General features: G+C 45.0%; 1 protein-coding gene across 1 annotated transcript in view; it reads left to right on the forward strand.

The window, feature by feature from the left end:
- Positions 1-27,325, forward strand: part of chm (CHM Rab escort protein) — a 189,857-nt gene that overhangs the window by 68,808 nt on the left and 93,724 nt on the right. The window contains exons 5-8 of the mRNA XM_072505223.1: positions 106-556; positions 2,559-2,675; positions 13,877-13,997; positions 15,056-15,278. Of these exons, the coding sequence (XP_072361324.1) occupies positions 106-556; positions 2,559-2,675; positions 13,877-13,997; positions 15,056-15,278 (912 nt within the window). The remainder of the gene's footprint in view (positions 1-105; positions 557-2,558; positions 2,676-13,876; positions 13,998-15,055; positions 15,279-27,325) is intronic.

Here is a 27,325-nt window from a genome sequence, read left to right on the forward strand (position 1 = left end):
TTTTACTGATTTAATTGTGTACTACCATCTTAATTATTGCTATGAAGGGTGATAAAATCTCATTTTATGATATTTCTGATTTTCAATGATTTTTGTGATTGCTAGGACAGTTACAGAGGAAGATGTTGTTGAAACAGGAGCACTTGAAAATAAGCAAACTAATGTGGATTCTAACACTACGATAGAGAATGCAGCATTGAGAAATCAAGATGAGAAAAGTCAAACTTGTAAAGTGGAAAGTATTGATGAAGCAGGACCTCTGGAAAATCTTGAGGATCAAGACTCTCCACTCTCAACAAAGGAGGAAATTTCTTCTGAAAAAAATCAAATTGAGGATAACCCTTGTTCCAGCAGTATCCCATCATCCACAAATTCAGAAATAACTCTGGCCATAAAGGACATCGCTGACAAGAAAGCTTCAACTGAGGTGGAAGCTGGCAATATAAACCAAACTACTGATGTTTCTGCTCAAGAAGTGAAGAAAGAAGCAATAGAAATGACATATTCACAGATTGTAAAGGATGGCAGGAAATTTAACATTGACTTGACTTCAAAGGTAATAACTTTGCTGTTGCTCACTAGTAGTTTGAGGCATTCAAATAATTAAAAGCTCAGTTTGTGAAGTTAAAAATAGGAGTTTGGTTTGCTTGTCGGCACAGAGGTCTTATGTGTGGTTTGCTTTTATTTCCACAAATGTTCTATTTTTACTGTTTCTGAGCCTTCTGTATTAATTTGACTGGTGGCAGAAGTGATGCACAACTAGGCTGCAAAAGCATTTGTTCTCTGCTCTAATTTCTAATGAAACTGTTTGTAATATTGAGAAATCAGGGTCAAACAAAGGATTTTGGAAGGTTGTTTGCCTAGTATGAAGTGCTTTTCTTGTGTCTTATGAATTTTAATATCAGTAAGATCTATTTTGTATTGCGAGAGCAGCACATTTATGCCTCAGTGTTTTATTTTAATGTTATAATGTTCTAACTTTTTAAATATGATTTCCTATCAGGTTGATGTGGTTTGGGGGCTTGACTGGGTGGATGCTGAGAGGATGTTTTACCCATGTGCGAGAGACTAGAGCCAGGGGACACAGTATAAAAATAAGAGGCCTTCCATTTAAGATGAATGTTGCGATGAATGTAGGAATTTCAGATATATTGTGTTATAAGTATTTGGTAAGGTAAGGGTTAAAATCTTGGATTAAGAGTGTGTTTCACTGCTGAAGTCCTGTTTTAAAAGAAATCCTACTTTGAAAGGCAAGTATATTTTTTGGTGCCAGGAGTACAATTAGCCATCGTAAAATTAGCTTGGGCTAACGCAGTTTTTTGTTTTGATTAAGGGGATTCCCTTTGGAGTTAATTAGTTTTCAGCTAGGTGAGATGATATAATTTGCTGGGCAGAGCTATGGCATCGGGCTTTTGAGAAAGTATTTTCAGTTCTGTTCTGGATGAAGCTTGGGGCAGCAAGTCAGGTTTTGCTTTCTGCAGTTTAGTTAAAAAGAGAGTAACAGTCTTTAAAGCAGTGCAGACTTAGTCTGAGGACAAGGGGGAACTGAAACAAGCCAGTTGAAACAGCTTTTGAAAACATACAGCTAGAGTTTCTGCATGGGCCTGACCAGAGTTAGATCTTTTCTGTAAAGCAGTGTCAAGAGACCTCTTTCTCAAAGACCAACTCTGAAAAGCAAGTATTCCTCTGTGCTATTTAAGGTGGATTGAGAGCGGAGATGGTTTTTTTGTTCTTGTTGTTTAAATGGGAATAAAGATAGCAACTAAGGGTATTGTATTGCATTCACTGTAATGAGTAGTATTGTTTAAGGGATAATTGTAAGCTATTTTTGGGTGTGATGTTAAAAGATTTTAATACTGTGTTGGCAATAAAGTTCGTTTTAATATACCATATCCTATTTCTGCGTGCATTACTCCTGGAGAGAAGTATCCTTTCCGCAGTCTTACACAATTAAAATAAAATATTGGGGTTTCGGACCAGTATCCTAGCCACTGTTGGGGTCTGGTCTGGGAAGGTAATAAGTTTAGGAGAATTATTTTTCTCTTTCAGAAGGTCAATAGTCTGTGGCATTCTCTTCACCAGAGAGCAGTGGGGGTAGGGTAATTAAGTATTTTTAAGGCATGGTTTCATTGACTTGTTTGTCAATCAAGAATCTAAGGGTATGGGGTGTAGACCAGAAAATAGAGTTGAGGCCACAATCAGATCATCTACGGTGGTGCAGTGGTTAGCACTGCTGCCTCATGGCGTTGAGGTCCCAGGTTCAATCCCGGCTCTGGGTCATTGTCTGTGTGGAGTTTGCCCATTCTCCCTGTGTTTGCATGGGTTTCGCCCCCACAAGCCAAAGATGTGCAGGGTAGGTGGATTGACCGCGCTAAAATTGCCCCTTAATTGGGAAAAAAGGAATCGGGTACTCTAAATTTATTGAAAAAAAATGTTTGATCAATTTTACATTGTTCAAAAATGCCCTAAAATTTGATGTATCTGAGACCATTACAGTGATCTAAAAACTTGTGTTTCAAGCCTTGCTAAATATAACTGGGATATTTGTGTTCTTCCAGTTTCTGTATTCCCGTGGCTCCTTGGTTGATCTTCTTATCAAATCCAATGTCAGTCGGTATGCAGAATTCAAAAATATCACCAGGATACTTACTTTCCAAGGAGGAAAACTTGAACAGGTATTCTATCATTTCTCCTTGTTTGCTTTTTGGAATTAATAGACTTTGGATAATAAGATGCAGTCAAATGCTTGAAACCCAATGCATCTTCTGTCCATTTTAAATCCAGTCCAGGTTGTCTTTACTTGCAGCCATAAGTTGCCTCTATAATCACCCACTTGTGGACTATGCTGCAAGCATATTGGCTGCAAATTATGAAAAGACATCTGAGAAGTATAGCACGAAAACAAAAGCACAACTTTGCATGCATGTTTGATAAGTAACCCAAGCCTCTAATTCTAAATTTAGAAAGGACTTTTTGAAACATTGGAGGAATGATTAACTTCTGGATTGTGTATGGAAAACTGCTGGATTGTCTCTGTGGAAAATATTTTTGATGGTTCTTTATGGATTACTATCATCATTAACAAAATGATGAGTTAAATAATAAAACCTTCGCAGAGCTGTTTCCACAGGAAGTACTATATTTTGACTAAAACAAAGGTCAATATGAAAGAAGTAGGAAAGCTGCTGTCATTGAAATATATCAAATCTATGCGTGATGCTTCGTCTCAATCCAAGTATGGATTTATTAAAAGCTACTACGCTCTGTCAACCCCCTTACTATTAGTGGGAAATGAGAGCTGTACACTTTTGATTTTCTTCCATCCATGATTGGGCAACATATTTTGCCTCAAAACAAGCTTCTTCATATCGAGAGTATAAACCTGACTATCTGACTCTGGAGACAAATGAGGAAAATGCCTGTGTTCTTCTAATCTTTTTTAAAATAAATTTTGTGTACTCCATTCATTTTTTCCAATTAAGGGGCAATTTAGCGTGGCCAATCCACCTACCCTGCACATCTTTGTGTCGTGGAGACGAAACCCACGCAAACACGAGGAGAATGTGCAATCTCCACACGGACAGTGACCCAGAGCCGGGATCGAACCTGGGACCTTGGCGTCGTGAGACAGTAGTGCCACTCACTGCACCACCGTGCTGCCCTCCCATGTTCTTCTAATCTGCTGGTTGAGGCTATTTTAAGTTGCAAGTGAACTATCAGACAGTTGATCAGATCCACATTACAGACTTCCAGTCACTGCAGCCAAAGCATAAAGTGAGGTGCAGTTTTTTTCCAGTACCGTTTCTCTGTCTGGCTATGTTCCTGGCAGGTAAACTAGCATGTTTTTCTCTTGTCACAGAAATATTTATAATATCAATCTATGTTTTAACTTATTCAATTAGTTAGCACTTCCATTCTTTTGCAGCCTTTATTTTGTGTATTTTTAAAGCGGTCTACTGAGGAGACTTACGCAGGAGGATCTTAGATCACATGGAGCAGCTCTCTGTTACCACACACATTGTGACTGCATTGCTTCATTGTCCTCTCTGAAATACCACAGTCAGTAGATTTGTCTGTGACATCAGTGGTAGATGCTGGCACAAGTAGTTTGGGGATACTTATGATGATGTAAGGATTAATTTATGTAAATTTAACCTTTTTTATTCTGGTTACCAGAATGGCCATTTCTAGCAATTGGATTAGACAGTTGGAAGCTGACAATTTTTGGGGGTTATGGGCTTGTTTCAACCAGATAACAACTGTTGTAATAATTTTCTAATTTGTAATCTTCCCTTACCGTTAGTAGTACAGCCTGTCCTAGCTTACTTGATGAACCAGACTTCAGTTATAAATTGTGCACCATGTAAAATTTTCTTACAATAGAACATAAGGATAATGCCAGTTTGTTGTTGAGACCTGATAATTCCCAAAGTTAGCACAATTGAATGAGGTAAAGATATACTAATTGGAAAGAAAATCTATCAAAACAATAAAATTGGCCCAAGCGTGCAAGAATTCAGAGCAGTAGTAGGGCATTTATCCCCTTCTCCGTCTTCAGTAAGATCATGGGCAGCACGGTAGCATTGTGGATAGCACAATTGCTTCACAGCTCCAGGGTCCCAGGTCCGATTCCGGCTTGGGTCACTGTCTGTGCGGAGTCTGCACATCCTCCCCGTGTGTGCGTGGGTTTCCTCCGGGTGCTCCGGTTTCCTCCCACAGTCCAAAGATGTGCAGGTTAGGTGGATTGGCCATGATAAAATTGCCCTTAGTGTCCAAAATTGCCCTTCGTGTCCAAAATTGCCCTTAGTGTTGGGTGGGGTTACTGAGTTATGGGGATAGGGTGGAGGTGTGGACCTTGGGTAGGGTGCACTTTACAAGAGCCGGTGCAGACTCGATGGGCCGAATGGCCTCCTTCTGCACTGTAAATTCTATGAAATTCTATGGCTTATCTGCTTGTTGATACAACCCCACTGTCCTGTCTGCCCACCATAACCCTCGACTCCCTTGTCAATCAAAAATGGTGTGGAGATGCCGGCGTTGGACTGGGGTGAGCACAGTAAGAAGTCTTACAACACCAGGTTAAAGTCCAACAGGTTTGTTTCGATGTCACTAGCTTTCGGAGCGTTGCTCCTTCCTCAGGTGAATGAAGAGGTATGTTCCAGAAACATATATATAGACAGATTCAAAGATGCCAGACAATGCTTGGAATGTGAGCATTAGCAGGTGATTAAATCTTTACAGATCCAGAGATGGGGTAACCCCAGGTTAAAGAGGTGTGAATTGTGTCAAGCCAGGACAGTTGGTAGGATTTCGCAGGCCAGATGGTGGGGGATGAATGTAATGCGACATGAATCCCAGGTCCCGGTTGAGGCCGCACTCATGTGTGCGGAACTTGGCTATAAGCTTCTGCTCGGCGATTCTGCGTTGTTGCGCGGCCTGAAGGCCGCCTTGGAGAACGCTCTCTGATGGCACCGAGAAGGGGCGGGACCCGAGCCCACATGGAGCAGGATTGGACAGCAGCTCAGCGCCCCGGAGGGAGGAGGCCCTCCTGCTCCATGTGGGCTCGGGTCCCGCCCCCTTCTCGGTGCCAACAAAGAGCGTTCTCCAAGGCGGCCGTCAGGCCGCGCAACAACGCAGAATCGCCGAGCAGAAGCTTATAGCCAAGTTCCACACACATGAGTGCGGCCTCAACCGGGACCTGGGATTCATGTCGCATTACATTCATCCCCCACCATCTCGCCTGCGAAATCCTACCAACTGTCCTGGCTTGACACAATTCACACCTCTTTAACCTGGGGTTACCCCATCTCTGGATCTGTAAAGATTTAATCACCTACTAATGCTCGCATTCCAAGCATTGTCTGGCATCTTTGAATCTGTCTATATATATGTTTCTGGAACATACCTCTTCATTCACCTGAGGAAGGAGCAGCACTCCAAAAGCTAGTGACATCGAAACAAACCTGTTGGACTTTAACCTGGTGTTGTAAGACTTCTTACTGTAATCAAAAATGGGTCCAACTTAGTCTTGAATGTAGCCAACGATACAGCCTCCACTGTTCTCAGGGGAAGAGAATATCACAAGAGAGAAAAAAGTCCCCTCATCTTAATATTAAATGCGAGACCCCTAGTTTTTTTAAGTGTGTTCCTCCGATCTAGACTCCTCCACTAGGAAAAACATCCTCTCGGCACCTAACCTGCTAAGTCCCTCAGGATCTAGTATGTTTCAGGAAGATTATCTCTCATTTTTCTAAACTCCAGTGGGTATAGGCTCAAACTGCTCAACCGATCCTCATGATCTAATCCCTTCATCCCAGAAATTGGTTGTGAACCATCTTTGGACACCTCTTACTTACAAAATGATAGAAGATCAAAGCTGTAGACAATTCTCCATATGCAGTTCCACTATGACCCTGTGCAACTGCAGTAAATCATCCCTGCTTTTCTCTATTCTCCTTGTCATAGACACCAATTCGTTAGCCTTCCTAATCACTTGCTGTACCTGCAGTCTACCATTTTGTGATTTTATGACCAGGATACCAGATCCCTCTGTTGTTGTCTCTCTCCATTAAAAAAGTATACTGCTTTTGCATTATTCTTGTCAAATGGAAGAGTTCACATTTTCCCCACATCTGCCAAATTTTTGACCATTCACTTACCCAATCTAATACCCTTTGTGGGCTCTTGATGTTCTCTTGACTTTCTGACCTATCTTTGTGTCGTTAGCAAATTTAACAACCATGGTGAAGGGATCAAATTGAAGTAGATTATAAATAGTTGAGGCCCCAGCACTGATCTCTATAACACTCCACTAGTTCGCAAATGACCCATTTATCCCTATTCTACTTCCTGCTAGCTATCGAAACCTGGATCCATGTTAATATGTTACCAGCTATACCATAAGCTTTTATTTCGTGAAGCAACTTTTAATATGGCATCATTTGAAAATCCAAATGTGCCACGTTTACAAATACCCCTTTATCCACTTTGCTTGTTACTTCCTCAGAACTCTAATAAATTAATAAAACACAATTTCTCGTTCATAAAACCATGTTGCCCTTGCCTGATCCCACTATGATTTTCTGAAGTATCTTGCTGCAACTTCCTAATAATAGATTCAGCCAATTTCCTACAATGTTAAGCTAACTGGCCTATAGCTTCCTGCTTTCTGGCTCCTCCCTTCCTTGAATGGAGGTATTACGTTTGTGATTTTTGAATCCACCAAAACGCTTTCAGAAACAAGGGAATTTTTTTTTTTTTTTTTAAATATATTTTATTAAAGTTTTTCAATCACAATTTTTCCCCCCTTACAAATCAAAAAAGAGAAATTTAAAGTACAAGTAACATGATAACTACAATCTAACATTGAGTAACTAACTAACATGGTGAACTAACCAAATAACATAAAGTGAAACTCCCCCGCCCCCCCTCTCCCTCCCAGAACCCAAACATCTTACCCCCCCTCCCTCCCCCTGGGTTGCTGCTGCTGGTCATCTATCTTCACTCTAACGTTCAGCTAGGTAGTCGAGGAACAGTTGTCACTGCCTGGTGAACCTTTGAGCCGATCCTCTCAGCGCAAACTTAATCTGCTCCAGTTTTATGAACCCCGCCATATCATTTATCCAGGCCTCCAGTCCGGGGGGTTTCGCTTCCTTCCACATGAGTAAAATGCTACGCGGGGCTACTAGGGACGCAAAGGCCACGACATCGGCCTCTTTCGCCTCCTGCACTCCCGGCTCATCCGCAACTCCAAATAAAGCTAACCCCCAGCCTGGTTTGACCCGGACCTTCACCACCTTCGAGATCACTCCCGTCACTCCCCTCCAATACCCCTCCAGTGCCGGGCACAACCAAAACATATGTGTGTGGTTTGCCGGGCTTCCGCCGCACCTCCCACACTTGTCCTCCACTCCGAAGAACCTGCTCAACCTTGCTCCCGTTATGTGTGCTCTATGCAGCACCTTAAATTGGATCAGGCTAAGCCTGGCACACGAGGAAGAGGAATTTACCCTGCTTAGGGCATCAGCCCACAAACCCTCCTCAATCTCCTCCCCGAGCTCTTCTTCCCATTTTCCTTTCAGTTCGCCCACCAGCTCCTCCCCCTCTTCTCTCATCTCCCGGTATATCTCTGACACCTTGCCCTCCCCGACCCACACCCCCGAAAGCACTCTATCCTGGATCCCCTGTGTCGGGAGCAGCGGAAATTCCCTCACCTGTTGTCTTGTGAACGCCCTCACCTGCATATACCTAAAGAAATTTCCCCGGGGCAGCTTATACTTTTCCTCCAACGCTCCCAAGCTCGCAAACATCCCGCCTATAAATAAGTCTCCCACTCTCCTGATTCCCAACTGGTGCCAGCTTTGGAATCCTCCATCCAGCCTCCCTAGGGCAAACCTATGGTTGTTCCTAATTGGGGACCCCACCAAGGCTCCCAACACACCTCTCTGTCGCCTCCATTGCCCCCAGATACTTAATGTTGCCGCCACCACTGGGTTCGTGGTAAAAATTTTTTGGTGAGAGCGGTAGTGGCGCCGTCACCAGCGCTTCTAGACTCGTCCCTTTACAGGACTTCATCTCTAGTCTTTTCCACGCCGCTCCCTCTCCCTCTATCATCCATTTACGAATCATCGCCACATTGGCGGCCCAGTAGTAGTCGCCCAAATTCGGCAGCGCCAGTCCCCCTCTGTCTCTACTACGTTGTAAGGCCCCCTCCTTACCCTCGGGACCTTCCCTGCCCACACAAAGCTCGTGATGCTCCTGTCTATTTTTTTTTTGAAAGGCCTTAGTGATCAGTATAGGGAGACACTGGAACACAAATAGGAACCTCGGGAGGACCATCATCTTAATTGCCTGTACTCTGCCCGCCAGTGACAGCGGCTGCATGTCCCACCTTTTGAAATCCTCTTCCATTTGTTCCACCAGTCGTGTCAGATTAAGTCTGTGTAAGGTTCCCCAGCTCCAGGATATCTGAATCCCCAGGTATCGAAAGTTTCTTTCCACTCTCCTTAGCGGTAGGCCATCTATCCCTCTACTCTGGTCCCCAGGGTGTATCACAAAAAGTTCACTCTTTCCCATGTTAAGCCTATATCCCGAGAAATCTCCGAACTCACTCAATATCTGCATGACCTCTGTCATCCCCCCCACTGGGTCCGCCACATACAGCAGTAGGTCATCCGCGTAGAGTGACACTCGGTGTTCCTCTCCCCCTCTAATCACCCCTCTCCATTTTCTGGAGTCTCTCAGCGCTATGGCCAGTGGTTCAATTGCCAACGCGAACAGTAATGGGGACAGCGGGCATCCCTGTCTTGTTCCCCTGTATAGTCGAACATACTCCGACCTTTGCCGACCCGTGACCACACTTGCCGTTGAGGCCCCATAGAGGAGTTTGACCCAGCTAACAAACCCGTCCCCGAACCCGAACCTCCTCAGCACCTCCCATAGATACTCCCACTCCACCCTATCAAATGCCTTCTCTGCATCCATTGCCGCCACTATCTCTGCCTCCCCCTCTACTGGGGACATCATTATCACCCCTAATAGCCGTCGCACGTTGACGTTTAGTTGTCTCCCCTTTACGAATCCTGTCTGGTCTTCGTGCACCACCCCCGGGACACAATCCTCTATCCTCGTTGCCAGCACCTTTGCTAGCAACTTGGCGTCCACATTTAGCAGTGAGATAGGCCTATAGGACCCGCACTGCAGCGGATCTTTATCCCGCTTCAAAATTAGCGATATCGTCGCCTCCGACATTGTCGGGGGTAGTGGCCCCCCTTCCCTGGCCTCATTAAAAGTCCTTACCAACAGCGGGGCCAGCAAGTCCACATATTTTCTATAAAATTCCACCGGGAACCCATCTGGTCCCGGGGCCTTCCCTGCCTGCATGTTCCCCAGCCCCTTGGTAACCTCGTCCACCCCAATTGGTGCCCCCAGGCCTTCCACCTCCTGCTCCTCCACCCTCTGGAACCTTAATTGGTCCAAAAACTGCTGCATCTCCTCTTTTCCCTCCGGGGGTTGGGACCTATATAGTCTTTCGTAAAAGGTCTTAAACACCTCGTTTACCTTCCCTGCTCTCCGCACCGTAGCTCCCTTTTCATCTCTAATTCCCCCTATCTCCCTCGCTGCTGTCCTCTTTCGCAGCTAATGGGCCAACAGGCCTTTTCCCCATATCCATATCTCATCCCCTGTGCCTTCCTCCACTGCGCCTCCGCCCTCCTAGTGGTCAAAAGGTCGAACTCCGTCTGGAGTCGTCGTCTCTCCCTGTATAGTCCTTCCTCCGGGGCCTCCGCGTATTCTTTATCTACCTTTAAAATCTCCCCCAGTAATCTTTCCCTTTCCTTGGCCTCTATTTTCCCTTTGTGGGCCCTGATGGAGATCAGCTCTCCTCTGACCACCGCCTTTGGTGCTCCCCATACTACTCCCACTCGGACCTCCCCGTCGTCATTGGCCTCCAGGTATCTCTCGATACATCCCCGCACCCTTCCACAGACTCCCTCATCCACCAGCAATCCCACATCTAATCGCCAGAGTGCACGCTGCTCCCTCTCCTCTCCTAGTTCCAGGTCCACCCAATGTGGGGCATGATCTGAGACAGCTATGGCTGAATACTCAGTTTCTTCCACCCTCGAGATCAGCGACCTTCCCAAAACAAAGAAATCTATCCGGGAATACATCTTGTGAACATGGGAGAAGAAGGAGAACTCTTTGGCCTTCAGCCTAACAAATCGCCATGGATCCACTCCCCCCATTTGGTCCATAAACCCCTTAAGCACCTTGGCCGCTGCCGGCCTTCTTCCGGTCCTAGATCTATCTAACCCTGGGTCCAGCACGGTGTTGAAGTCTCCCCCCATTATCAGGTTTCCTACCTCCAGGTCCGGGATACGTCCCAGCATCCGCTTCATGAATCCCGCATCATCCCAATTCGGGGCATATACGTTAACCAACACGACCTCCGTTCCCTCCAGTCTGCCACTCACCATCACATATCTGCCTCCGCTATCTGCTACAATGCTCCTAGCTTCGAATGATACCCGTTTCCCCACCAGTATGGCCACCCCTCTGTTCTTTGCATCCAGCCCTGAGTGGAGCACCTGTTCCACCCATCCTTTCCTTAACCTAACTTGGTCCGCCACCTTCAGGTGCGTCTCCTGAAGCATAGCCACGTCTGCCCTCAGTCCTTTCAAGTGCGCGAACACTCGGGCCCTTTTTTAGGCGTCTCACATTCCACGTGATCAGCCGCACTGGGGGGCTACCTGCCCCCTTCCCGTGTCGACTAGCCATCACCCTCTCTAGGCCAGTCCCATGTCCCGGTTCCGCGCTCCCACCCGTTCCCCAGGTGGCGCATTCCAGCCCCGACCACCCTTTCTTTAACCAGTTCCTCTTTGATTTCTGCAGCAGCAACCCAGTTATCCTCCCCCCCCCCCCCCCCTCCCCCCCGCTAGATCCCCATCTAGCATGATTGCTCCCCCCATATTACTTCCGAAAGTCAGCTGTCTTCAACTGACCCCGGCTTCTCCCGCTCACTCCTTGACCCCCCCGTGTGGGGAACTCCCATCTACCTTGCGCCTATCTTCCCGCCATCACCTTTCTGGCGCGGGAACAAGGACAGTAAGCCCCGTATTCTCTATAGTTGTCCCGCCCCTTGTGGCGCAGCTCCCTCTACCGCCCCACTCCCATTCCCCATCCCCCACCTATGTCTCTTCTTTCCCCCCACCGGTGCCCACATTTCTTAGTGTCTCCTCCTTCCCAATTTACATCCCTATATACATCGGCATTGTCATTTCCCCTCTAACATCAGTCCCTCAGTTCCGATCCAGTTTTTCGTTTTTAATAAAGGTCCATGCTTCTTCCGCCGTTTCGAAGTAGTGATGTCTCTCCTGGTACGTGACCCACAGTCGCGCCGGCTGCAGCATCCCGAACTTCACCTTCTTGTGTAGCACCTCCTTGGCTCGATTAAAACTCGCCCTCCTTCTCGCCACCTCCGCACTCCAATCCTGGTACACCCGTACCACCGCATTCTCCCATCTACTACTTCGTACCTTTTTGGCCCATCTCAGAACCACTTCTCTGTCATTGAAGCGATAAAATCGCACGATCGTCGCCCTAGGTGGTTCTCCCGCCTTTGGTCTCCTCGCAGGGACCCGATGAGCCCCTTCCACTTCCAAGTGGCCCGAGGGGGCCTCAGCTCCCATTAGCGAGCTTAGCATCGTGCTCACGTAAGCCCCGCAGTCCGCTCCTTCCACTCCCTCGGGGAGACCCAGGATCCGAAGGTTCTTTCTCCGTGCTCTATTTTCTAGGGCTTTAATCCTTTCAATGCACTTTTTGTGGAGCGCCTCGTGCGTCTGCGTTTTGACCGCCAGGCCCAGGATCTCGTCTTCGTTGTCCGTCACCTTCTGCTCCACCACGCGGAGCTCCATCACCTGGGTCTTTTGTGCCTCCTTAAGCCCCTCAATTGCCTGTAGCATCGGGGTCAGCACCTCCTTCTTAAGCAGCTCCACACACCATCTTAAAAATTCGTCTTGGTCCGGCCCCCATGTCGCCTGGGCTTTCTCCGCCGCCATCTTGCTCCTTTTTTCCTCCTGTCCCTATCTTCGAGGATTCTTCGCGATCTGGCCGCCGCCGCCGATATTTTTCTCTTTCGTTGGGGGGGGGGACTCCCTGTTGTCTCACCCCACACCGGGTTTCGTCCTGAAAAAATTCCCCGCTGGGGCTCTTAAAAGAGCCCGAAGGTCCGTTTGAGCTGGAGCCGCCGAAACGTGCGGCTTAGCTGGGCATCGCCGCAACCGGAAGTCAGAAACGAGGGAATTTTGGCAGATCACAATCAATGCAATTACTATCTCTGCCTTCACTTCTTTAGTAAAAAACGGAAGATGAAGACTATCAGGCTAGAAGACTTGTCAGCCTTTAGGTCTAATATTATCCCAGTACCTTCTTTCTTTGTGGACAGTTATGAAAGATCTCTTTTTAGATGTCTGCCATTGCTCCTCTACTGTCCTATCTTTTAATCTGTATTAGTTCACTTTAGCCAACTCCGTCTTCATATCCTTGTAATTTAATATCTAAGTTTAAAAAAACTAGTCTTAATCCTTCACTTCTCACCTTCATACTGAATGTGAAATGTTGTCATGTTAGGATCACTGTTGCCTAGAGGCTCCTTTACTTATGAGGCCATTAATTTTGTTTCATTGCACCATACCAGATCTAAATTGGCCTGCTCCCTGGTTGATACTAGATCGTATTGCTCTCAGTAATTGTCTCAAGTGCACTCCATGAACTTGTGGCAGGATAAAAATCCAAAACATTTTTAGAATTAGATTTGCAGAACAGTTCATACAATTATGATAAATTAGAAACATTGATAATTTCCTTGTAGTTCAGTTAAAAATGATTGAACACGCGAATTGTACATTGTTAGCCATGCCAATCTACAATGGTACTCTGGTTAGCATGCCAAGTTTGTATTTTTAATAAGATGTAGATGTTTATTTTAGGATTGAGACAGATAGTTGTCTCCAAAAGTTAAACTAGTTTACTGTGATTCTACACTGTGCGTGTATCAAAGGCAAGAGGTAAATAGATACAAATGTCTTTTTATTATTTATTTGGAAATGCAGGTTAATTTTGCAGCCCATTATTATGAAACCTATTTACTGGGTCAGTTCATAAGCAGTAATAGCTATTTTAGGATGCCTTGGGGATCTGAAAAGCGATCTTTACACAAATGGGTGGGTTACTGTGTCTTCCATCAGGGACTGCTGTTTTATTTCTCTTTCTGTACAGATGCTTAATTTCAAGATAGCTGGCACACACTGCAACTGATGGCTTGTATCGATGCACATGGAAGTTTCTTTCTTAATTTATTTCCCCCTCTCATTTCTAGGTACCGTGTTCTCGAGCTGATGTCTTTGCCAGCAAACAGCTCACTATGGTGGAGAAACGAATGTTAATGAAGTTTCTTACTTTCTGTTTGGAATATGAACAACATCCAGATGAATACATAGGTACTTACATGACCAATGCCACCCTGTATTTTGAAGTTTGTGCCATTGTACTTTAGGAGGTGATGTGCTTACTGCAGAATTTTTCTTGTTTTGTCATAATATAGCATGTTATTTTGAAAACTGATCCATGCCTTTTAAATGAATGTCAGTAATTATAGCATGTTGAATTACACACTTCTTTATGTTGATGGTATCGTCACTGTCCAAGTATTTATACCACTGTTATTTTGTTAACCATTTGTTTCATATCAGAGCATTCCTGGCTTACAATGTGCATAATATGTCTATTTCATGGAAATTTTTTCATGAGTATTGAAATAAGACCGTATACTACCCCAGTTTAATATGATTGCAATTCTTAATTTTTCGTGAGTCAGTCCTGCATTTGTGATAACTGGCTTTGCTCTGTTAAAAGCTCAGATTGATGGCAGCTCCAAGGAAATGTTTGTGCCTGTTGGGCGCGCCTGCTCCCTCAGCAGGCCTGTCGGGCCTGCCCGGTAAATTTTTAAGTCGTACTCACGTTCTGGAGAAAACATTATAGTATTAAACTATTTAAATGCCAGGCTTTGCTGAATTATTAAAACTTATAACACTCCAGAAATAACTGATTTGAAATTAAACATTTGGACACTTTAATGGTGATTGCTTTCTATTTCATCTTGCTCTCTGCTTTCCCATTTCTTTCTCTATCATACACAAAACTCCCTCTTGGCTGTCAGCATCTACTTTGAAATTAAACAAAAACGTCTTCGGTAATGTGAAATTTGGGCAGTATTTTGGAATGTTTTCTCACTTCAGAGTTTACTTCCTATATAAATTGATAAGCAAATTCTCAAGTTGGCCCCTTTTAAATGTTTTACAGCATCTTTTGCAGTCAAACAGTTTATGGAGGGAGGGATTTTCCAGCGCATCCTTTCTAGTCATATTTGTTACTTCAGATCTTTTAGAACCAGTTGCAGAAACTCATTTGGCGTTGCTTTTAAGTTGTGACATCAAATCTGAATATTAGTTAAATGAAACCAAATACAAAGTCCGTATTTTCTGTTATTAATCCACAGACTTTAAAGACAGTGGATTTTCAGACTATTTGAAGACAAAGAAATTAACTGCAAACCTGCAACACTTTATTTTACATTCCATCGCTATGGCCTCTGAAACCGTTCCCACCACAGAGGGCCTCAAAGCAACCCAGCACTTTTTACAGTGCCTTGGACGGTATGGCAACACACCATTCCTTTTTCCCTTATACGGTGTTGGAGAAATACCACAGTGTTTCTGCAGGTAAGTTGATATCGTTGTTGTTATTTCAAAATTGTAATTCTAAAGTTCATATTCAGCACATAAGTGCCATGAATTAGTGAAAATCAGTACAAAAAAAACATTGGTAATGTTAAATGTGGCCAATTCAGAGTTTACTTCATACATAAATTGATAAGCCATAAAAAATGTCATTTTATCACCTGGCTCATGTTTTACCTCATTATGTATCTCCTAAACACAGTGCTAGTTTTAATATAATTGATGGATGAAAGTTCCATGGATGTGTTCACTGAACGGCTCGATATCAATAAGAATGAAACCAAATACAACTCTCACACTAATTATCTTAACCGTCTGGTTCATCAGTGTATTCCTGTTATTCCATAGTAATTTGTTGCCTATTAAATGAATATAGATTCATGTTGTTTTGAAAACAGCTCAAATGCTAAGCGTCATGTATTTAACTGGGTCCGTGACTATGTCAAGTTGTGTTGTAGCATTTCTGAATTCTGTTATGCCAATGTCAACGTGAAGTTTATGAAAACAGGTGGACAACATAGTTTTGTAATGATGTGGAACTTATGGTACAATTTGTGCCCATTATCTACTTTGGCCTCATTATAATGTGCTGATCCTACCAGCTTTCCTGCTTTGGCAGAAGTCTCATCTCAGAAGGTTGTTTCTCATGCCTCGGAATCGCAACCTCCTGTATGTTGAAATTGTGTCCGTCGATCTCTTGTTTCTTTCTGCCTGCCTGCTTTCTGTCATGATGCGAAAACTTAACATCTAGGATTTATCTAGTGTTGATAGCTTTCAAATTGGATAGCTTTCTTTTTCTGTGATATCTCAAAACTGAATTGATGTCAATCTTCGATAATTTTTCAGCAACCCGCACACCAGCACCAAGCATTTTTCTGAGGACAATAGATTCATGTATTTTAATTATATCGAAATGTTTTATTCAAAACTGTGTAATATAAGTCTAGTTCTGAATTCAAAAGATTACTCTATGGTAAAGACCTCATGCACACTGTTCTTCAAAAACAAGGGATTTTAGCCAGTTCAAAATGTAACTTTCTGCATTACTTTGAAATAGGTAGAGTGTTAGGAAAGAGTAAATGTATCCCAGTGCTCAAGTTAGAATTGGGAGTTTTAATTGTTTAATAGACCATACTTCTTGTTTGATAGACTGCACACACATATATAAAGGGGATACAGTGGCACTGTGAGGTTGGAGGAGAAGTGATTGTAGGTCACAAAATTGGAGTTGAAGAAGTCAAGGCTTGCTTTCTAGTTCTTATTACAGAAATACCATTGTAGCTTAACATAGAGGTCCTATTACCTCCCTTGCCCTCTTTCTTTCTTTTTCGCCTCCTTGTGACACCCTCTCCAGTGTTATGAAACTTCTCCTGCAGAGCTTGGTATCTCCAGTCTCTGACTACTGTCTAATATTCAAGAGCTAAAATATACATCAAAATCTTGTACAATTGTAATCACATTTTCTCCTATATTAACAATGCCAACAGGAGAAATCAATTTCAGGAATGCTATTGGTAAACAGAAATGTGAAACTATTCCTTTATATATAAAAAAAGAAAAGTTTAACTTCCGGTGGCAGCCATGCAGTAGACAGCTGTTGTCTTGGTGACTCCTGAGCGGGGAATTATTTTTTTACTTAAAAGTCCTAATCGGGCTTTCCAACGCAATCCCGAAGTCCGGAATCCAGTCAACGAAGGTGTCGACAAACTGTGTGAGCGGGAAGTTATGCATTTTTGAAGAATAACAGGGAGGAAAAAACGGCAGCAGACAGACTGTGAGGCTCTGGAGAGCGTAGTTGAAGGCGCAATGGCAGCGGGCCTGGATTCTGTGCTCCCGACCAAATGGTCTAAGCGCAATTAGTGGACCTTTTAGCCACTCTGTTTCAGAAGCAGAGAATGGAAACGTCCGAAGATTTGGTAAGGGCCATTGACCCGATTAAAGCGGCATTGGAGAGGATTGAGCAGCGGTTAAGTCCTAGGGCGCTTCGCTCCCAAAAAATGGAGGAGCCTGTCGCTGATCATGAGGACCGGCTGGCCGGGATGGAAGCAGAGCTTTCCCTGATTGTTGGCAGCTTTAAAAAGGTATGGGATAGAGTAGGCGAGCTGGAGAACCGAGAACTGCGGCTGAATGTTCAGATTGTGGGTCTCCCGGAGGGGTTGGAAGGTCTCTTCCCCCCCCCCCCCCCCCCCCCCCCCCAGGGTGACCGCACATGGCGCTGAGAAGGAAACCGAAGGCAGGTGAACAACCAAGTGCTTATGTGGTGTGACTGCATGAATTCCTGGACAAGATAAAATTCTGAGGTGGGCCAGGCAGGCGAAGAAGAGTGCGTGGGAGGGAAGCCTAATCAGGATATACTCCGATTGGGGTGCGGAACTGGCTAAACGCCGTGCCACTTTTAATAAAGTCAAGGCAGTTCTCCACAAGGAAGGTGTGAGATTTGGAATGCTGTATCCGGCCCATCTGTGGATCAGCTTCCGTAAACAGGAATACTTGGACAACCCTGAGGAGACGGATAAGTTTCTTCGAGAGACCACGGGATTGGGAATTTGTAAACATGCTAAATTGTTAAATGTTGTTCTGAATCATTGGAGATTGTATTGTTAGTTTGATTGCTGTTTATTCTAATACTGGTACTATGTTCCTCTATCTATCTCCTTCTGGTTTTTATTTTCGTTCTAATGAGGTAGATCTGGTGCTAGTGAACTGGGGGCATGGGGAGGATGGGATGGGGGTATCTATTTAGTCGGGCACTTTCCTTCGTATTTTTCTGGGATCGGGTATAGGTGTTTTGGCGGGTTCAAGGTAGTCGCGAACCTTGTGCGGGGCCACCAGACTGGTATGAAAACCAGTAATCAGAAGGGACATGAGGGACAAAATTATATGAGGAGGTTTAGGTTTCGTATATTTCTTTTGGTTAAACTTGAGGGGGAGTTATGTGATATCTGACGGTTTGAGTATTTAGGGTGCTGCGATGTGGAAGCCGATGGCAGTGGAAACCTAGCGGTTGCCACATACCGTGCAGCTTGAGAACCCGGGGGGTTTGACTTACGCAAAAATATGGCTGATTGTCGGGTGGGAAGGTGGGGAGGTTGGGGGGGGGCAGGTGCCCCCTCACTTGATTGGTAACTTGTAATGTTCAAAGCCTGAATGGTCCTGTTGAGAGGTCACGCATATTTGTTCATCTGAAGAGCCTGGGGACAGACATGATGTTTCTCCAGGAGACTCATTCTGATAGGGGGATGTGTTGGTCAGGTTTACCACTCTGGACTGGAATTGAAGATGAGAGGGGTGGCCGTGGTAATAAGTAGAAGGGTGTCTTTCTTAATGAAGAGGTTCATTACTGATCCGAGTGATAGATATGTGTCGTTGAGTGGGCTGTTGGAGGCCTCTCCAGTGGTATCTGGGCCTTAAGGGAGTTGAAGGGTACTGGAACCACCCTGGTTGGGCGCTGGCACACCAGTTGGGAGACCTCTGAATCCATTGGGCCAGCTCAGGAATTGAGTTTGCCATCTTTGGGTGCAATATGAGCTTATTGTGAACGCCAGACTCTCAGCCCTGGATGTGCAGGCCATGGAACAGGGAATCTCTAGCAAACGTGAAATGAAATGAAAATCGCTTATTGTCACGAGTAGGCTTCAATGAAGTTACTGTGAAAAGCCCCTAGTCGCCACATTCCGGCGCCTGTTCGGGGAGGCTGGTACGGGAATCGAACCGCGTTGCTGGCCTGCCTTGGTCTGCTTTAAAAGCCAGCGATTTAGCCCAGTGTGCTAAATCAGGGATGTTATAATGAAGTAAGGTTGATCAAGTGTATTTTTACATTTCTGTTTGTTAAGTTTTAACAATCATAATGAATATCAATTGTTTATTAAAATACTCATCTTGCAAATAAAATGTCATACCAATGTATAAATATTTTTATGATCCATGACTATTTGTAAATGATTCTGAACGTGAGTGCATAAATATTGCATGACCTGGTTAATCATGGTGTTTCATAAATGAACCCACTCAATGCTGGCTGCAACTTGGCTGGTAACAGCCATTTATAAAAAGTAACTCACAGGCCTCATGGGAGGTTTACATTTCCATCAAAATCTTACTGTCCAGTTATTGTAATTGGAGATTTGTCCATGGTTAGAAAATTGCACTGGCAGGGGTTAAGTTGATTTGAATCTTCTTGATTTGCAAAGGGGGCAAATACTGTATAACTCATGATTCCTGAAAAGAATTTCTAATCCTTGGAATTTATGACTAAATATTAAAATTGATGAGGTCTTTGCCAATAAATGCAATCCTTTTAAAAAAATTTTTAAAAAACAGTAGCCTAATAGTGTTTTATCAAGTAAATTTGTCTCAATGGGAGTAGTATTAAAAAAACACCTAATGAACTAAAAGATTTTTTTTGGAAGTGAGGAGCTTCATTTTAGCTTTAATAAAAGCACATTGAAACAGTTTAAAACCACTGGGAGTTCGGAGATAATTCAGTCCAGCTCCTAATGAGTCTTACCCTGAGGTTGCTTTATCGTTTCAAGTATATATTAAATGTTGCACCGATTAATTTGCTTTTTTTGTATTTGAAACAAAATGCGCAACTATCAACAGTTCTTAATTGGCTGTATATCTGAGGACGCTGCCTGGAATTACTGCATGTTCAGAAATTCTTGCACTATCTTTCTGAAGATATCTTGTATTTAACAGTTACACCTTGTATGATTTGATTTACAGTGAGCGAGAAACATTGTTTGTAACATGTATGAAAAACTGTTTGAGACAAGTTGGCTTGTCATGGATTATGATTGTAATTTCCATGAAATTTATGATACACTCAGGTGAAGTTTTATATTAATGCAATCTGAATTTTGCAATTCATCTATGGAAATTTATGGTGCAGCCCTCTCCAGTATTTTTATATTTAGTTTACTTGTCTATGTAGGTAGCTTTGAAAGGCAACAGTTACTCGATGGTAGGATTAGTCTTGTGCCCCTTCATTCAGATAGTTGACTTTTTTGTGCACAGCTAGATGTTGCTAATTTTCAGCTTGAGGTGGAACTAAATTCTCACCTGGCTGCTTTAAAACCTGAGAATGGGTGTGTTGTATTTAGGCTACGGAGAGGTTGATCTTATGTTGTATTTCGGAGGAAGGGGTGAATGGGTGGAGGAATTGGAGCCAATACTGGGGGAGGAGGTATGGAGTGAGGTAATCCGGAGGTGAAACGATACATCGTTGTGTACGAGACTGAGCCTGATCCAGCTAAAGGTAGTGTTTTGAGCACCCCTCACAAAGGCTAGGGTGAGTCTGTTTTTTGAGGGGGTGGAACATAGGTGTGAGCACTGTTTGAGAGGGCCCACATACCACACACACACACACACACACACACACACACGTACGTTCTGGTCCTCTTCCAAGCTAGTGGTTTTTTGGAGGTCCTTTTTTAGCACCATGTCGGCAATCCTATATTTTGAGGTTTGGATGTACTGGAGCTACAGACAGGTGCGGGGCGGATGTCCTTGCCTTCGCCTCGTTGGTGTCGCTGAGGCAGATCCAGTTGGCTGGAGGCCAGCAATGCCGCCGAGTGGCTGGGGGATTTAATTGAGTTTTTGCACCATGAGAAGGTCAAATACACCATGAGGGGTTCGATTGATGGGTTCTACCAAAGATGACAGCCATTTAAATTGTAATTCAGAGATTTGGTCGCTGTTAGAGAGGGGTAAGGGGGTGGCAAAGAGAGAGGAGTAAGGGGAGGGTATATGTAGGGGTGTGTAAGTGAAGGGGGAGGTTTCTTGTTTCTTGGATTCAAAGGTCATTTTTGGGGTGTTTGTGTTATTGTTTGTATTTTTTTGTAAATTTTATATAAAATGTTAAAACTTTAATAATATTTTTTTGAAAAACTATTGTGTTGAATTTCTTCATAGTGAGAACATGTTCCTTTCTAAAAAATAATTAAATGCACTGAATTTGACATTATTATTCTGCTGAAAATGGGAATGAATTTAGTTATACTAATATTATGCACATGATAATTACATAATTTAATTTGTATTTAAAGTACTAGACAATTGTACTTTCTAAGATAATTGAATTTGATAGTAAAATCCAGTTTTAATTGGAGAGAATGACTTGATTCACAAACATTGCATTTATACTTGAGGACTGAGTAAAATTCTACTTGTATTCGCTTGCTTTCATTTTAATCTTATCAATTTGAAGCAACTGCTGAAGTATGGATAAATTGGAAAAATAATGCAATCATCTCCAATGCTTATTCACCAATCAATGAGTGTTGCAACTAATATCACAATGAAATTGATTTGTTGCGTTATTTGTCAAGATTTGACAGACTATTACATGGCACCATCCAATCAGTCTGTTATACTTTTCCAATACCAGTACAAGACACACAGTAAAATAGCTGGTGAAGTGGTTATATTTTTTTAATGTTCAGATTTTGCTAAATTCCAAAGCAAATGTTAAGGATAAAAGCCCTGCTTAGCAACTACTGACAAGTCTTTGTTGTGTGTAGCAATAGTATTGAGAAAGAAAATCATTTGTTCAATAGTACTTCAGTGTATCATTATCCTGCTGCTTTTCATTCCAAGTAACAAAGACTGAAAGAGCAAAAGTAGTTGTAATCAAATAATTTCATTTTTTAATACCTATTTCTCTAAAATTGGAAGCTACAACTTGTATTGCAATAGGCCAAACACTAATTGTTTTGCAGTCCAGGAGTCGGTCAGCTGTGAGTTCATAGGTACTAGTCCTTGAGTGGTCATGTTCTTAATGAGGTGGATTGGTTTGTTAGGGTCTGACCCACAGAAGTCGAATTCAAGTCTGGCCATCATGCCAGTTATTGTTCAGCCGCAAGTGTGTGTATAATGTTTTTTAAAAATTGTACAACTAAGTGAAGGATTTATCAACAGAAGTATACATAAGATACTAAACATTGTGAAAACAATGTTATTACTCCTTTAATCTGCAAATACTTAAGCGTAGCTCTGTTTTGGCACTTAACCTGTATCTTGGCCAGTTACAGGGTTGGATTGGATTGGATTTGTTTATTGTCACATGTACCGAGGTACAGTGAAAAGTATTGTTCTGCGTACAGTTCAGACAGATCATTCCATACCTGAAAAGAAAATACATCGGGCAAATAAAATACACAATATAAATACATAGACACAGGCATCAGGTGAAGCATACAGGAGTGTAGTACTACCCAGTAGAGAAGATGTGTGAAGAGATCAGATCAGTCCATAAGAGGGTCGTTTAGGAGTCTGGTACAGTTCAGACCGATTATTCCGTACCTGAAAAGAAAATACATAGGTAGACATAAAATGCACAATATAAACACATAGACAGGCATCGGGTGAAACATACAGGAGTGTAGTACCAATTAGTAGAGAAGCTGTGTGAAGAGATCAGATCAGTCCATAAGAGGATCGTTCAGGAGTCTGGTAACGGCTGGGAAGAAGCTGCTTTTAAATCTGTTAGTTCTCAGACTTTTGTATCTCCTGCCCAATGGAAGAAGTTGGAAGAGTGAATAAGCCGGGTCTTTGAATATGTTGCCTGCTTTCCCAAGGCAGCGGGAGGTGAAGACAGAGTCAGTGGCAGGGAGGCAGGTTTGATTGATTGACTAGGTGGTGTTCACGACTCTCTGTAGTTTCTTACAATCTTGGGTCGAGCAGTTGCCATACCAGGCTGTGATATAGCCAGATAGGATGCTTTCTATGGTGCATCTGTAAAAATTGGTAAGAGTCAATGTGGACATGTCTAATTTCCTTAAGAGGATGTGGTTTATTGGAAAGTTTTGGAATGAGCTTGCTCAAGTTTGAACATTAATTTTGCAATAAGTCAGGAATTCCATATCTGTGTAACTGTTAAAGTTCAGCAGTTTTATTAAAAATTTAAAGACTCTGTCTCTCTGAACATAAATTCAGTAATACAAGTCAGGTGCTTGCATCCAATTACCTGCTGACCTGTAGGTATGCAGTCAGCTAAAATAGAGTCCAGTCGCATGTCTGGATGTTAAGAAATGCACAGTGTTAATGGGTGCAAACATAATTGAGTGGGCAGGCAGTTAAGAGGATCAGGCCATGAAAAAATGAAACTTAATGCTGATTGACAATGAATTTGGGGGAGAACAAGCAATAGGAACAGAGATCAGGGATTGAAGAAATATCTTGAAGTTAGGGCACAGGAGATGTCCAGAAGACAATTCTAAGCAGCAGCTATAGGCAGGAGGAAGAACCAAGTTGTTGGGAAAAAGTTTAGGGGGAGGGGGTTTTAAATGGCAGTGGAATGGCAAGTTTTATTTTCTAATGTTGTCAATATTTCTGAGCTAAGAATGAGGGATCAGATGAGATTTTGTTTAAAAGGGGGCATGAGAGACAATGGAGAACAAATGTGGAAAACTTAAATCAAGGGATTGTTTTGTAGTACTAACGTTTTACATTACGTCTTTCAACTTGTGTAGTTTTCTGCTTGATTAGAGGGTGATGTTGATTCAGGGTCATGAGTTGCTGTCACAGGTCTTTATGTGACTGAACAGGCCTGTCGACCTTTGGGCACATGTAGTAAGACATCCTATTCAGAGTGCAGACTTGCTTACCTTTCTTACCTTCTCTGCCATCACTCTAACTCATCATTAAGACATGGCTCAAAGCATGATGCAGCTTGATAGGCAAGCTATTGCCATTTTAAACGATTGAACAAGTTCTTCCCCGTCTTTACGGTCAATGCTGCCGAGCTTCAATGTGTATTTCAAGCAGTTTCTTTGCCCTCTTCTGGCACATTAGCTAATTGAGAGTTCAGAAAATGAGACCTTTGCTAACGCAACAGTTTTCAACCATCTGAACTCAGTGGTTCAGTCTATTAAAGTTGGTTTTGCAGAAGTCTGACTGAATGCTTGAGCGGGCCTCACAAAGACACTAGCACTTTTTCGAAATACAAAACAAAACAAAACAACCCAGTGCCCCCCCCCCCCCATACATAAATAATATATTAACACCCGCCGAAACCCATAGCAAATATATACACCCCCTCAGATCCCCTAGTATAGACAAACAAAAATAAAATAGAACTCAACCCCCGGGTTCTGCTGCTGCTGACCATTGTCTACCGTTCTGCCAGGAAGTCCAAGAACGGTTGCCACCGCCTGAAGAACCCTTGCACCGATCCCCTTAAGGCAAATTTCACCCTCTCCAATTTAATAAACCCCACCATATCGTTGATCCAGGATTCCACTCTTGGGGGCCTCGCAGCCTTCCACTGAAGAAGAATCCTTCGCCAGACTACCAGGGACGCAAAGGCCAGAATACCGGCCTCTTTCGCCTCCTGCACTCCCGGCTCCTCTGCAAGCCCAAATATTGCGAGCCCCCAGCCCGGTTTGACCCTGGATCCTACCACCCCCGACACCGTCCTCGCTACGCCCTTCCAAAATTCCTCCAGCGCTGGGCATGCGCAGAACATATGGGTGTGGTTTGCTGGGCTCCCTGAGCACCTAACACACCTCTCCTCACCCCAAAAAACCGGCTCATCGTTGTCCCGGCCATGTGTGCCCTGTGCAGCACCTTAAACTGTATGAGGCTGAGCCTCGCGCATGAGGAGGAAGAGTTCACCCCCCCTAGGGCATCTGCCCACGTCCCCTCCTCGATCTCCACCCCCAACTCCTCCTCCCACTTACCTTTCAGCACCTCCACCGAGGTCTCCTCCTGCATCAACTGGTATGTTGCCGAGATCTTCCCCTCTCCAACCCACGCTCCTGAGAGCACCCTGTCCTGCACCGTACGTGGCGGCAGCAGCGGGAATTCCACCACTTGCCGCCTGGCAAATGCCCTGACCTGTAGATATTTAAAGGCGTTTCCCGGGGGGAGCCCGTACTACTCCTCCAGCTCGCCCAGGCTCGCGAACTTCCCATCCACAAACAGGTCCCCCAACCTTCTTATCCCTGCCCTGTGCCACCCCGAAAACCCTCCATCTATTCTCCCCGGGACAAACCGTTGGTTCTCCTGTATCGGGGTCCACACCGAGGCTCCCACTTCCCCCCCTGTGCTGCCTCCATTGCCCCCAGATTTTGAGGGTAGCCGCCACCACCGGGCTCGTGGTATACCTCATTGGAGGGAGCGGCAACACTGCCGTTGCCAGCGGCTCCAGACTCATACCCTCACAAGACGCCGTCTCCAGCCTCTTCCATGCCGTCCCCTCCCCCTCCATCACCCACGCGCACCAAAGCCGCATTGGCGGCCCAGTAGTACCCACAGAGGTTGGGCAGCGCCAGCCCCCCCCCCCCCCCTCCACCCCCCATCCCTACTCCGTTCCAGGAACATCCTTCTCACCCTCGGAGTCCCTAGCGCCCACACAAACCCCGCTATGCTCCTGTTGACCCGCCTAAAGAAGGCCTTCGGGATAAGAATGGAGAAGCACTGGAACAGGAACAAAAACCTTGGGAACACCGTCATCTTGACTGACTGCACCCTACCCGCCAGGGACAGTGGCAACGCGTCCCACCTCTTAAACTCCTCCTCCATTTGCTCCACCAGCCTCGTGAAATTAAGTCTATGCAGGGCCCCCCAGCTCCTGGCCACCTGGACCCCCAAATACCTGAAGCTCCTCTCCGCCCTTTTTAGTGGGAGCTCGCCAATCACCCTCTCCTGGTCCCCTGGGTGAACCACAAACAACTCGCTCTTCCCCATGTTGAGCTTGTACCCTGAGACATCCCCGAACTCCCTGAGGATCCTCATTACCTCCGGCATTCCCCCCACCGGGTCCGCCACATATAGCAGCAAGTCGTCCGCATAGAGCGACACCCTATGCTCCTCCCCACCCTGCACCAGCCCCCTCCAGTTCCTCGACTTCCTCAGTGCCATAGCCAGGGGTTCAATCGCCAGCACGAAGAGCAGGGGGGACACGGGACACCCCTTCCTCGTCCCTCAATGCAACCGAAAGTACTCAGACCTCCTCTTGTTCGTGGCCACACTCGCCATCGGGACCTCGTACAGCAGCCTAACCCACCTGACGAACCCCTCCCCAAACCTCTTCAGCACCTCCAACAAAGTACCCCCACTCTACCCTATCGAAGGCCTACTCTGCGTCCATCGCCACTATCTCCGCCTCCCCCTCCCTCACCGACATCATAATAACGTTCAGGAGCCTCCGCACATTCGCGTTCAACTGCCTCCCCTTCACGAACCCCGTCTGGTCTTCGTGAATGACCTGCGGCACACAATCCTCAATTTTCGTGGCTAAGACCTTCGCCAGCACCTTGGCATCTACATTTAACAATGAAATCGGCCTGTAAGACCCACACTGCAGGGGATCCTTGTCCCGCTTCAGGATCAAGGAGATCAGTGCCCGAGACATCGTCGGGGGCAACGCCCCGCCCCCCTCCCCCCCCTCCTTTGCCGCATTGAAGGTCCTAACCAGCAACGGGCCCAACAGGTCCACATATGTTTTGTACATTTCGACCGGGAAACCGTCCGGCTCCGGTGCCTTCCCCGCCTGCCTGCTTCCTATCCCTTTGGCCAGCTCCTCCAAACCAATCGGGGCCCCTAATCCCGCCACCAGTCCCTCCTCCACCTTCGGGAACTTCAGTTGGTCCAGAAAGTGGCCCATCCCTCCCTCCTCCAGTGGGGGCTCGGACCAATACAGTTCGTCATAAAAGTCCCTGAAGATCCCATTGATACCAACCCCACTCTCTCTCCCCCCCCATCCTTAACTCCCCCAATCTCCCTAGCTGCATCCCGCGTCCGAAGCTGATTCGCCAGCATCCGACTTGCTTTTTCCCCATATTCATAAATCGCCTCCTGGGCCTTCCTCCACTGCACCTCCGCCTTCCTGGTGGTCACCAGGTCGAATTCGGCCTGAAGACTACGCCTCCCCCTCAACAGTCCCTCCTCCGGCACCTCCGCAAACCTCCTGTCTACCATCACCATCTCCCCCACCAGCCTCTCCCTCACCCTCTGCTCTCTCCTCTCCTTGTGGGCCCTAATGGAGACCAGCTCTCCCCTAACCACCGCCTTCAGCACCTCCCAGA

The sequence above is a fragment of the Scyliorhinus torazame genome, chromosome 5 (assembly GCF_047496885.1).
Source record: "Scyliorhinus torazame isolate Kashiwa2021f chromosome 5, sScyTor2.1, whole genome shotgun sequence".
Taxonomy (NCBI): domain Eukaryota; kingdom Metazoa; phylum Chordata; class Chondrichthyes; order Carcharhiniformes; family Scyliorhinidae; genus Scyliorhinus; species Scyliorhinus torazame.